General features: G+C 38.5%; 2 protein-coding genes across 2 annotated transcripts in view; both read left to right on the top strand.

Moving 5' to 3' along the window:
• The first annotated feature begins 1,151 nt into the window (after window positions 1-1,151).
• Window positions 1,152-7,334, top strand: as3mt (arsenite methyltransferase). The gene is made up of 11 exons (XM_042485357.1): window positions 1,152-1,289; window positions 1,609-1,651; window positions 1,942-2,069; window positions 2,175-2,325; window positions 2,976-3,112; window positions 3,209-3,278; window positions 3,447-3,528; window positions 3,644-3,775; window positions 4,891-5,030; window positions 5,626-5,748; window positions 6,674-7,334. The coding sequence occupies exons 1-11, from the start codon at window positions 1,273-1,275 to the stop codon at window positions 6,779-6,781; spliced, it is 1,131 nt and encodes a 376-aa protein (XP_042341291.1). The 5' UTR covers window positions 1,152-1,272; the 3' UTR covers window positions 6,782-7,334.
• Window positions 7,335-10,069: 2,735 nt separating this feature from the next.
• Window positions 10,070-12,709, top strand: part of cnnm2b (cyclin and CBS domain divalent metal cation transport mediator 2b) — a 51,543-nt gene continuing 48,903 nt past the window's right edge. The window contains 2 exon segments of the mRNA XM_042485420.1: window positions 10,070-10,437; window positions 10,440-11,606. Of these exon segments, the coding sequence (XP_042341354.1) occupies window positions 10,122-10,437; window positions 10,440-11,606 (1,483 nt within the window). The 5' untranslated portion in view covers window positions 10,070-10,121.

The following is a 12,709-nucleotide window of genomic DNA, read 5'->3' as shown; positions in this document are numbered from 1 at the left end:
TATATTTGACACTTATGCAAACACATCTTTGAGAAAATAACATTTGTAAAATTATTATATTTTCATAAATTACTGAAATATGTTTTTTGGCTGTCTTCTGAGTCTTCATTTTAGTTGCATCTATCAGCTCGATTTGGCTTCATGTAGTCTATAGGTTTCTAGGTAATAAGAGTTTGTTTCATTTTTCTAAGGAAATACAGTCATTAACAACTAAGAAAAAAAGTTCATCTCTGCACTTTCAAAATATATTTGGAGATTTAAATGTGGGCCTATATAAAGTTTTTCTTTTTTGTTTTGTTTTTTACATGGCCTACTAATTTTGGCACCCTTACTTTCTTAATAGACTTAACATACCTTAAAATAGTCAATTTGCAGTGGATTTTATTTTGTTAAGAAAAGCCTTTGTCTTGTTTTGTCTGCTTATTGTTGATTCATATAAATAATACTGTCCCAACTGTCCCAGGGAGAGCAGACGCTCCCTGGACTCCTGTGCTACCTACCAACAAAATTTCAGACAACTGGCACTTACATTAACTGATAGACCAGAAAATCAACGTTTCAACAATATTTTTTTATGTAGCATAAATACAGTGTAGTTGAAGAAAAACAGCAAAAAAAAATAAAAGAAAAAACATTTACTTATATGCTGTAGATTTCAAAAACTGAAATAAGTACGACTACTGCTGATTACAGAGAACGTTACCCTAACATTAAGAGGAACGTTCTGGGAACTAAAAGAAAACGTTCCGCTGAAAACGTTCCCAAAACATCGCACTGGTTACATTGTAACGTTCTCAGAACGTTTATAGAACCAACATTTCTAGATAAGTAGACCTGATAAACTATCAAACACGCATCATATCTTGTTGCATAAAATAACAAAACAGCGGGGTATCTCCCTGGGCACATAGCACGAGTAGAAAAAAAAACAGTAAAATGCATTTTAAAAGATATGAAACACAAACAGATTAACTGCGCAGTGTGAAGGAATCAAACGTTAGTTATCAACTAAGTGCAGATCAAGCAGTCCGGGGCACCAGTGCATGCGCAGATGTGGTGTGTGTGCCACACGCTGCGCATGTCAGAGGACACTGTGTCTTTAAACTTTTTTGACCGGACGAGGGTTCAGCTGTGATGTTAGTCATCAAAGGGCAGGGTGTGCTGTTTAGCAGGAAGTCAACTCTACACTGTAATGCTCATTTTATGCAGAGAGCGAATCACTACTGACAGCTCTCCTCTGTAAACGGTGGACTTTTGTCACTGCTCGGGACAATGGCCGAAGAAAACAGGTAAGAGCGACCGCAAAACATACCTGTTATCATATTTATCGCATTTTCACGTAACGTTTGCATTGAAGCGAGTGGCGTGTGTCAAATAAGACTCACCTGTAACTTTAGACTGAGACAGAAATATATGTTTTTATAGCAACGACACACTAAATAATAAATTGCAACTGTAAACTTGTTGAATGAAGTTATAACTTTTAATGTGCTGTAGCTTGCTAGCAATGTGAGTTAGCAGTTAGCATACAGCTAACTAATTGTAGCTTAGTTTTGACATACTGCTATTTGAAGTTAGCTAACTCGTGAAAACTTTTTTTGTTTAAAGTGCAAAAGGCTTCGTTGATAGCAACATTCACGTGGACGTCAAGGTAATATAACGTGCATCACATGTCATGTCCTAATCACTGTACTTGGCATTTTAGCTAGCCTAGCTCAAGTGCTTTAATAATAAAGTTAGCTAAAACAGACAGTTGTTTTGTAGTTCATTACTGCTCTTCAGTAAAGCTCCGATCTCTAAGTGAATAAACCGACCATAGTGTTATCATGAGTCAACAGTCAATATTACACTTGTACCCACATGCTGTGTACTAACTGATGGCAACCCTTTTTATGATGAGGAGCCATTAAAGTTATAACTTTCTTTGGTGCGCTCAAACAGGATTATTATGGCAAGAGGCTGAAGAACTCCGCAGACCTAAAGAGCAATGCCTGTGTGGCTCCAGCCCAGCGCATCCCTGCCTTCATCCGCCAGGCTCTGAAGAAAGTGCACCCCGAGGTCACTGCCAGGTCACTGGGCTGCTGTCAAACTCTCTCAGTTGTTGCTTCAGATGTGTTCACAGTGCAACAATCACTGGTCCATAGATGCTTACAGTGGGTGTCCTTCTCCCTCAGGTACTATGGCTGTGGTCTGGTGGTGCCAGAGTGCTTGGAGGGCTGCAGGATACTGGACCTGGGCAGCGGAAGTGGGAGAGACTGCTACATGCTGAGTCAGCTGGTGGGCGAGCAGGGCCATGTCACTGGCATTGACATGACTGAGGAACAGGTACTGTGTATCACTATCATGGTGAAGCGTCAATACGGAAAAATAAAAATTGCTCCCCAGGGACTTGACTGAAGGCTTTCTGTTTTGTAAACAATAGCTTTCTTATTCTGGATTTTCTTTTTGTTTGACATTTTGTTTATTTGGTTTTCACTACCTAGCAACTATCAACAATCACCTTCAATTAAGTATGTTCACAGAGTGAACCATTTTTCCATTTTTTTACACAACAAAACAACAACAGAAAATAGAAAATAGGGTGCTCAGCATTTAAGATAAATGAATAGAAATAAAGACACAGAGCTGAGTTATCATATTTAAACAAAAGATTAGTGTTTCAGGGAAATATACATTTTCCACATCTTTCCAGAATATGTTTTCATGCAACCTGATTGAAAAGGTATTTCTTTCTATTATAAAATGGGGCATCCTTGTAATTGCTTTTCTAGCAGCTAAACTCAATATTCCAAGTAAGTATTTTGTTTTTATATTTGTTTATGTTGAGAGTAAAATGCCAAATAGGAACTCATTCCACTTAAATGTGATTGTTGTCCTATTCTGGATTTTCAAAGATTAAATAATGCTCCCTAGTATGTAAGACTCATCACATAAAGAAAATTCAGATTGAAATGCACCATTGTGCTCTCTTCTAGCTTGAAGTGGCCAGGACGTATGTGGACTATCACACCAAAGAGTTTGGCTACAAGAAGCCCAATGTCAATTTTGTCCGGGGCTACATTGAGGCCCTAACAGAAGCAGATCTTGAAAAGAGCTCATTTGACATCATCATGTAAGGCGTTTTATTTGTCTCACTTCTTATTGTATTTAAATGCTGTGGGTTTTTTTTTTAAAGAAAACGTGTTGAAATGATTATTTTCCACCATAGTTCCAACTGTGTGGTGAATCTCTCTCCAGACAAGAGGCGAGTACTGGCTGAAGCCTACAGTGTGCTTAAGGTACGCTGCTTTTGACTTGAGTTTCAGCCTCTTTCAACATTCAAATTTAACAAAACGTGATGAGAATGTTGTGGCAAAAGGCAATTAAAAATATGTAATAATGAACTTATTAGTCTGTAGTTTGCCTTGATCTTCATGACATGCGCTGTTTGACTTGTTGGTCTTTAGGATGGTGGTGAACTCTACTTCAGTGACGTCTATAGCAGTGGCAGGCTAACAGAGGAAATTAAAAATCACAAAGTCCTTTGGGGTGCGTCAAATTAATATCCTACTGCCATAAAAGCTCACACACACACACACACACACACACACACACACACACACACACGTACGTCAAAACATCACGGTTTAATTTGTCTTGGCAGGTGAGTGTCTTGGTGGAGCGCTCTGGTGGAAGGATCTGCTACAGTTGGCTGAAGAAGTGGGCTTCAGTCCGCCACGGCTGGTAACAGCCAACATCATCACTGTGGACAACAAAGAGCTGCAGGACATTCTGGGTTTGATACGGTTTTGTTCTTTATCTCTAACCTGTTTATTTACTTTTGTGTATTACATTGTGTGCATGAAACTATAAATCAGGGTCAGTGGCAGTAAAGAGCATTCGCTTTCGAACTAGACAGAATTGTATGCGTTAATACATGTATACTCTTTCCTTCAGTCCTGTGCATTTAGTAACAGCAAGTACTTCTGTCTTTGATGTTTTTTTAGGACAGTTTTATGCTTTAATAAAAACACTGAAGTAGGGCTTGATGATTGACTGAAAATTAATTTATTGTCATATTTTTTACCAAACACCTTGATATTAATGTTGAAAAAGCTGGTAAAAGTTAGTAATTAAACTGCTAGAACATTCTGGTAAGTTAAAAAATAAACTAACCCACATCGCTTTTCTGTAATGCAGCCTTTAAAACCGGGAAAAGACAATATTTATGGTATTGTGATATCCAGAATTTAAGACAATATCTTGTCTCATTTCATGATATCGATATAATATTGATATATTGCCCAGCCCAGTCTGTAGTATTGCGGGCTACTCTGGCAGGTAAAATCCCCCAAATTGTTTTACAGAACTGTTTTGTATTTAACTGGAATTGATACAAATCATGTATCAATTAAGCTAAATTTGGAGCACTGCTGGCAAGCTTTTGATTAGGAAATAATTAAATGCTATGACCAGCACCAACATTTCCACTGTTTGTTGTATTGTGGAAAAGGTAGTACAACAACACCGGATTAAAAAAAATAAGCTATTTTACCATCTATTGTATTATTTTTTAATAATAAATAGATTTAATATTATAATTTTTGTCAGTATGAGTCATGTAAATGCTAAAATTACGTTCATTTAATCATCATCTTTTAGACAATAGATAGACAGCTTTAGGTTTTCTTTTTTTTTCATTTTGATTTACAGAGCTAGAGTTTTATTTTGTTTAATGTAGCTCAACTATGGTTAATGTTCACCGTTCATTATACTGGGCTCTAATAAACTTATCACTAACTTTTTATCGTGTTGTGCAACTTAAGGATCAGCGGTTCATTGATCAGTAGATTGTTGTCGAGGTTGACTGATGCGTATATTGATTCTCTCTTACCTTTTCTGGCAATACAGGTGACTTCAAGTTTGTCTCTGCTACATACCGCCTGTTCAAGGTTCCTAAAGGCAACACCAAGCCCTGTCAGGTCATATATAACGGGAGCATTACTGGAGTAGAGGACAGCTTCCAGTTTGACTGTCAGTACACGTTCAAGGTCTGTACATTCTGCAGTACAAGAACAGCTTGGTGTTCAGCTCATGCATTGTATGCAAATTACAGGGTTCGCACAAGGTGCTTGAAGTACTTGAATATGCGACACTGAAAGTCCTGGAATATCTTGAAAATCAGACATTTTTGATCTTTGTCCTTGAAAAAGTACTTAAATATATTTGAGAGGTGAACAGAATGATAAATATTTTTATTAAATGTATTAGATAGAGTTATTCGATAATGCCATATGAGAGTTCATCTTTGGTAAGGACCAGTAAATTGACGGCACCAAGATGTTTTGGTAGCCTGCAAAACTCTCACACTGGAACAGTTTCAGACGTTAGCATGAGTTTTGAGCTGTACTTTGGCAGTAAATAAGCAAAGTCAATTAATGAAAAAGTTTACTTTAAGCTCTGGTTTGCACATTTGCTCCATTTACAGATTTGCACATTTTTCTTACAACAGATGATCGTGTGGAAAACAATTTCATCAGTGAAAATAAAAATGAGTGCTTGAAAGAGTACTTGTCAACATCCTTGAATTTGACTCCATGTTTGTGCGAACCCTGAAATTAAGTCACATGTGCGTGTATTCCACAGGTCAATGAAGTGGCGGAGGTAGATGGAGAGTTAGCCACCATCCTGACCAAGTCCAGATTTACAGAGGACTTCACTTTCCAGCCACCTGGAGGCCCCAGTGAGCCCTGCGGAGCCAAACCTAAGGTCAGTGTCACAGCTAAATTCCTGGATGTAGAAAAACGTCTGTCTGATTTTTCTTTGAGCACTAGAGGTCAGTGTGTTTGTCGTATCGATTTCAAGTGTGTGACACACCCAGAGAGCCCCCACTTCACAAAGTCACACACGCATGTGTGCACCGGGACGCATGCTGCAAATTCCTACACACACATTCACATACCCACTCAAACATACATACGCACACATCCACACACACAAGGTCAAGCAGCTGTCTTGGAGTCATAACCAGACTGTGGAGTCATGCTGGGGAACCTTGAACAGGGAGGAATGTTCTCTTCTCAGCGAGTGGAATGCCATCTTATCAGCACTCATGGTCGTTCTGTGCACACACACATCTACAAACACTACTATATGTTTTTCAGTGACTACCCTAATCCTGTAATCACTCATTTTATTCTGCTATTGAGGGATTTCTCTCTCGTTTTTGTGAAGCAAAAATTGAAAATCTCAGTGATTTATCTTAATTTGTGGCTGGGTTTAACCTTCGGACTGCCCCTCTGAAGTGAATACAGGACCAAGATGCTTTTCTCTAATCACCACAGCTAGCTGGTGATAATAGCAATAAAACCCCTTTGGTCTTGTTGTTGAAAGCTTGGCTACTGTGAAATGTTCAATTAATGAACAACCAGATACCTGATTAAACTGATAAAAAAGGTACTGATACCTGGAGTAAAAAAAGCATCAGTGAACACCGTTTTTTTTCTGCTATTACATAAAGTGTTCAGCATATTATTTATTGTTTATTGCTGGAAAATTAGAAACAGAAATAACTTTTAGAACTTTTCTACGCTCCTTAAAAAAAAAAAAAAATCATGTGTGTAATACTTAGATAGAAGTGGATATAGGTTGTACACTCCCACTGATTTTTACCTTGTTGGACTATTGATAACAGGCAGGCATTGTGGATCCTTTCGAGCTGGTCCTTCAGCTGGAGAAACAGAGTCCAGGTTCAGCCACAGGGGGATGCTGCAGCACTAAGTCTGCTACCTGCTGCAAGTGATTGTGGGAAGAGCACTGTGAAATACAGGCTCAGCATCATAATGTGTTTGCATCATAACAGTAGTACAAATGTACTGACTTAATTTTGCATCATGTAGTGTCATAATCTTGTGTCTTATTAACATTTCAAAAAGATTTCAGCAATCAAAAAAAATCAAAATTAATAACTTCAACACAAACATCTGTGCTGTTGATGTTTGGCGCCCACTTTCCTCTTAATCCCCACAACCTCATTTAATTTATTCATATAAAAATGTTGCATGAGTATGACTTTTGGTTTTATTAAGGCAGGATCCAAATCCCTACAAATTCAAAACTTGTACATAATCTTGGACAGAACTGCCTTTTTTTCTATAAGGCTTTTTTCCATCTGTCTACAATCTTAGACATCTGAATTTCTTAACTGTGCCATTCACACCTTCATCAGACTTTCCCACCTATGCCTTCACAAATAACATCAGTACTGTTGTAATACCTCTAATTTAATTGTTTTTTTTAAATACATAATAGTAGTAGTAGTAGTAGTAGTAGTAGTAGTAGTAGTAGTAGTAGTAGTAGTAGTGGTACAACTTTTTCTAACATTTGCTTTTACTTGTGAAATAATGAATATTTTCCCCGCTCCAGTTGCCTTAAAATCCTTGAAATAAAAAAATCTAAGAAGGAAAGTGTATTCTTTGGTCAAACTGCCCTTGACTCACACCTGCATCCATATTAACTTATTGAAGGTCACAAATAGTGCTTCATTTTAAGGGTTAGCTTTTTTTTTTTAAAAAAAAAAAGAAGTCTGGGAACCACTGTGATAGGAGCCAGGGTTTTGCATCTCTGTTTTGTTTTCTTTTTCAAAAAAATGAAACGCATTGCAAAGCAAATAAATAAAATACATTAAGTATCTCAACAATTACCATGTAGTTAAACACCTCTGAAAGTCTCATTATAAAGGGAACATAACAGTCATATTGCATTGAATTATACTGTGGAGGTGTTCATGTTACTGTCTCAATCTTTATAGGTATGCCAATATTTAACAAATACACTTAAACCATTTACATTGGTTATCAAGAACATTAAGATATACAGTGGTGTAATGTAACAAAATAATAATACTTCATTGCAGTACTTAAGTTTGTTTTGAGAGTATCTGTAATGCACTTGAGTTTTTATATTTTATATTTCTGTCAACGCTCAGTTTTTCTCTCGTATTTTTACACCACTACATCTCCCCCAAGCATCTTAGTTACTCACTACAAAATGGGGAGTGAAAGAGAAGAAGAAAGAAAGAGAAAGAAAATGGATTTGGGATTCTGGATTTTGTTCCTTAAATCATTAAAGTTGTAAAAAAAAAAAAAAAAAAAAGAAGCCCTTTAATCCATTTTTACATTGGTTTATATTACAAAGAAGAAATTTCATAATTCTCGTTTTTCCCCATCAGCATTTCCTTGTACTTTTACTTTCAATACTGAACTACATTTAAAATCATGACATTGCTTTTGATATTGAAGTACAGTAAACATCATATACTTTAAGACCTTAACTCACACACAGTGGTTTTTGCACTAAACTGTTCATACTGTATATTTTTTAATTACATACTGTACATTTGTATATATTCGCTATCTCTTCCTTTTGAAAATACAATTACATGTCTATGTCTGTCTTTTTTTCTATTTTTCTTATCCCTAACTTATTTCCCTCCCCTGTACTGTGAGCATTGCCAACCCGGAAAAAATTCCTTGTTCCTTATTTGTTGAACTTGGCCAATAAACGTGATTCTGATTCTGATTCAAGTAATATCCTAAAAGGTGACTCTTCTTCCAAAGGCATTTTCTGATCAAATATCTGTACTTTTACTCAAGTATGTATGTAAGTATGGCTTTCAGATAGTACTGTGCAAAAATATTTAGTGTGAAAAATAGAATCGTACAACCATAACAAAATGTGGCTCAAATAATCAGTATTGAGCTTTGGACACGATTTAAATGCAACCTGTTGTAAATACACCAAAAGACAAGAATTGTAAATCTCACATTGTCTGTTTATAAAGAGTTCAAGACCATGTGAAGTGGAAAGAGAGTTCACACTAAATACGTGCAGCTTTAGCCTGTTGATGTTTTATTCTGAATTATTTGCATTTTTAATAATATCTATCTATCTATCTATCTATCTATCTATCTATCTATCTTGTATGCTCAGGTTGTATTTTGCTAAAGAGACTACTATAAAAAATAAATATGTATGATCATTATAACCTTGCTAAAATAACACAGTTTAAGGTGACCTAAGACGTTTGCACAGTACTGTATATCTGTTGTACATTGTAGTATCAGACTCATATTTTATATTTCTAACTATACATACTCATTTTATACCCTGTTTTGTAGCATAAGGCATATAGGTTTATATTCTTAAACACTTTACACACTTAGCACATATATTTGTAATTTTTTGTCACATACTAGTGCTAATTGTTCCTATTATTACTGTATTTATGGTTTTTATTTTAGATTTTTACACTCTTTAATCACTCAGCACATTGTAAATATTTGTTTTTTTTAATATTCACATACTAGGGTTTTTAATATATACTGTAATTTATATGTTTACATACTCTGTGCTGGTACCTATTTTTCTTTATCTAATTCTCTATGCTTGGCATCAGAGTGACTAATAAATCACAGTTCACCCGTGGGAGATAAATTAAGTATTTCTGATTATGATTCTGAGTCAAATTATGAATTTTTTCATAAGCCAGTTTATACTGCAACTAGATATATCTTCCCAAATAAGGCTAAATAAGTACATCTCAAAGTGTTACATCCATGCACCCTGCTAATTGACTTATTAAGTTTACAGACATTGACACTTACTGCTCCTTTTGTAAACAACAATATAGAAACAATTTCTCTTCTTTAAATGGTTATGATCATTATAGCCTTACTAAAATATAGTTTAGGGTGGCCTCGGACTTGTGCACATTACTGTACCTCATCCACCACTAAAAATATATGTTAAAAAAGTCACGAGTAGAGTCCTGTCTGTCTCTTAACATGAGGTGCACTTGTTTTGGAATTTCATTCGCCAAGGAGGCTGCGAACGCCCCGCCCCCGGGCCAACGGCCCCTCCTGATTGGTCGCCTCCGTCGCCTGTCTCGGGGACATCAGGGGAGGCACGAGTTGGCCATAAGCCTGCGCTCGCGAGTCATCAGTGTCGGACACGTAGTGGAACGAGCAGGTCCCGATGCACAAGTCACGGCAACCCTCGGCGGAGATGAAGGCGGACTCCGACTGGCTCTGATTTTTAAAAGCCCTTTTCATTCAGGAGGTCGGTTGCCAACGGTTATCAATATGGCAGAGCCGTTATCCCGAGCGCCCACCGCTGCAAAAATGGCGTCACTTAACCGGGTCCGAGCTCTGGCGATGATTTTCTTAACTGTCACTGGCTGTTGTGTCACCCCGACAAGTGGCAAGGAAGGGTCCGAGGAGACCGTCATCATAGGGCTCCGACTGGAGGACACGGACGACATTTCCTTCATGGATAAGGGCTACCTGCGGGTGAGTGAGCGGTCTCGGGTGAAATTAAGGGTGTACGGGCAGAACATCAACAACGAGACCTGGTCCAAAATTGCTTTCACGGAACACGAGCGGAGCAGGACGGTGGGGAGCTTGACAGCTCCTCGGGGGATAACCAGAGCCAGGACGACTCGTCCGGCTTGCATCCGTGTGGTATTAGGACTTCGGATATAATAATTTTGCCCAACATCATCTTGAATCGAAAGACGTCCGGAATAGTTGAAATTGAGGTCAAACCTCTGCGAAAGACGGAGAGGAGTAAAGCGTATTACCTTTGCATTGCCACCGCGACACCGGCTGTGGCCGGGATGCACGACCCGTGGACGGAGAACACCTGGATCTACCACGATGGGGATGACACCAAAGTGATAGTGGTGGAGGAGAAAAAGTTTCTGCTGCCTTTCTGGCTCCAGGTCATCTTCATCTCCATGTTGCTGTGCCTGTCGGGTATGTTCAGCGGGTTGAACCTGGGGCTCATGGCTCTGGACCCCATGGAGCTCCAGATAGTGCAGAACTGCGGCACGGAGAAGGAGAAGAATTACGCCAAAAAAATAGAGCCGGTCAGGAGTCAAGGGAATTACTTGCTTTGCTCGCTTCTGCTCGGCAACGTGTTGGTGAACACCACGCTGACCATCCTGCTGGATGATATCGCCGGCTCCGGGTTGGTCGCGGTGGTCATGTCCACCATTGGAATAGTCATTTTTGGAGAAATCGTGCCCCAGGCCATCTGCTCCAGACACGGCCTGGCTGTCGGGGCCAACACCATCTTCCTCACAAAGTTCTTCATGCTGCTCACCTTCCCTGCTTCCTACCCGGTGAGCAAGCTGCTAGACTACCTCCTGGGACAGGAGATAGGAACCGTGTACAACCGGGAGAAGCTGCTGGAGATGCTGCGCGTCACGGACCCCTACAACGACCTGGTGAAGGAGGAGCTGAACATCATCCAGGGCGCGCTGGAGCTCAGAACTAAGACCGTGGAGGACGTGATGACGCCGCTGAGAGATTGCTTTATGATCCCCGGTGATGGCACCCTTGACTTTAACACCATGTCCGAGATCATGAAGAGCGGCTACACGCGCATCCCAGTCTTCGAGGGCGAGAGGTCCAACATTGTGGATCTGCTGTTTGTCAAGGACCTGGCGTTTGTGGACCCGGATGATTGCACCCCTCTCAAAACCATCACAAAGTTTTACAGCCACCCGTTACATTTTGTGTTCAATGACACCAAGCTGGATGCAATGCTGGAGGAGTTTAAAAAAGGTGAGACAACTGGAAACAGTGCGCAGATCTTCTCAGTAAGGGTGAAGTCAGGTAATGTGGGACGTCAGGTAAAATGGGACACATTGCATTTTGGCCTCTTAAAATATTAGCAGCCGGACACCAAACATGTTCTTGGGTTGTTGCTTTAAATGTGCTTTATATGAAACAATCATTTTTATTAGAGATAAATAGTATGGGCAGAGAAAAGAGTCAGAAACCCACTGGGCCCACAATTTGTAGGAAAACTGTGTGGCATGTTGATTATCTCATGATGGTCATAAGAGCACTGCAGCTAAAACCAAAAGAGGATAACAACAGAGATGGTTATAGGGTGCTGCATTTTATCAACAGCTTGACTTATTTTTAAAATATTTTCACAATGCACTTACCTTTTATGGAGATGGGTTTTGAGTAAATATTTAAAGCATTCAGGTAAAATGGGACAAAAAATTCGGTCATATGGAACATTTTTCTGAAGTGAAACTAGTTCTTTTAGACTACCAGATGCCATAAAATCAGGACTTATGCTATTGTGTGCCACCCTGTCACATTTCATACATTTACATTATGTTTGTCGCTCAAAATATTCAAAAGGATGCTGTGAATAGCATAACTATCATTGTTTTACACACACACACACACACACACACACCTGTACATTGTGGATAATATTGCACTGAGGAAACAGGCAGCAGAGAACAGGGAAAGTAAGGCACAAAAGTTTGACAATTTTTTTTAAGTGAATATCCTCAGGTTAGATAATGTTTTAGTTTATTAATGAATGAAATGATGAATGGATTTAACCACTTAAAAAACTGCCATGATTGTCACATTTTACCTGAACATGTCATCAGCATGTGGTTGAGGTTCTCCATATGTTTGAACAAGGTATACATTTTATAAATTATTTTACTCAACAACACACACACATACATATATATATATATATATAAATATATATATTTCTAGCGATATAGCAGAGATCAAAAACAATTTTTTTCAAGGTTCTATTCAGATTTTAAGTGTTGTTTATTTTGGTAATCCTCCAAAATGTGTCCCACATCACTTGACCTCACCCTATCAACTTTAATTTAGTATTCTGA

The sequence above is a fragment of the Plectropomus leopardus genome, chromosome 4 (genome assembly GCF_008729295.1).
Source record: "Plectropomus leopardus isolate mb chromosome 4, YSFRI_Pleo_2.0, whole genome shotgun sequence".
NCBI classification, from domain to species: domain Eukaryota; kingdom Metazoa; phylum Chordata; class Actinopteri; order Perciformes; family Serranidae; genus Plectropomus; species Plectropomus leopardus.
This window is presented reverse-complemented; position numbering and strand designations above follow the sequence as displayed.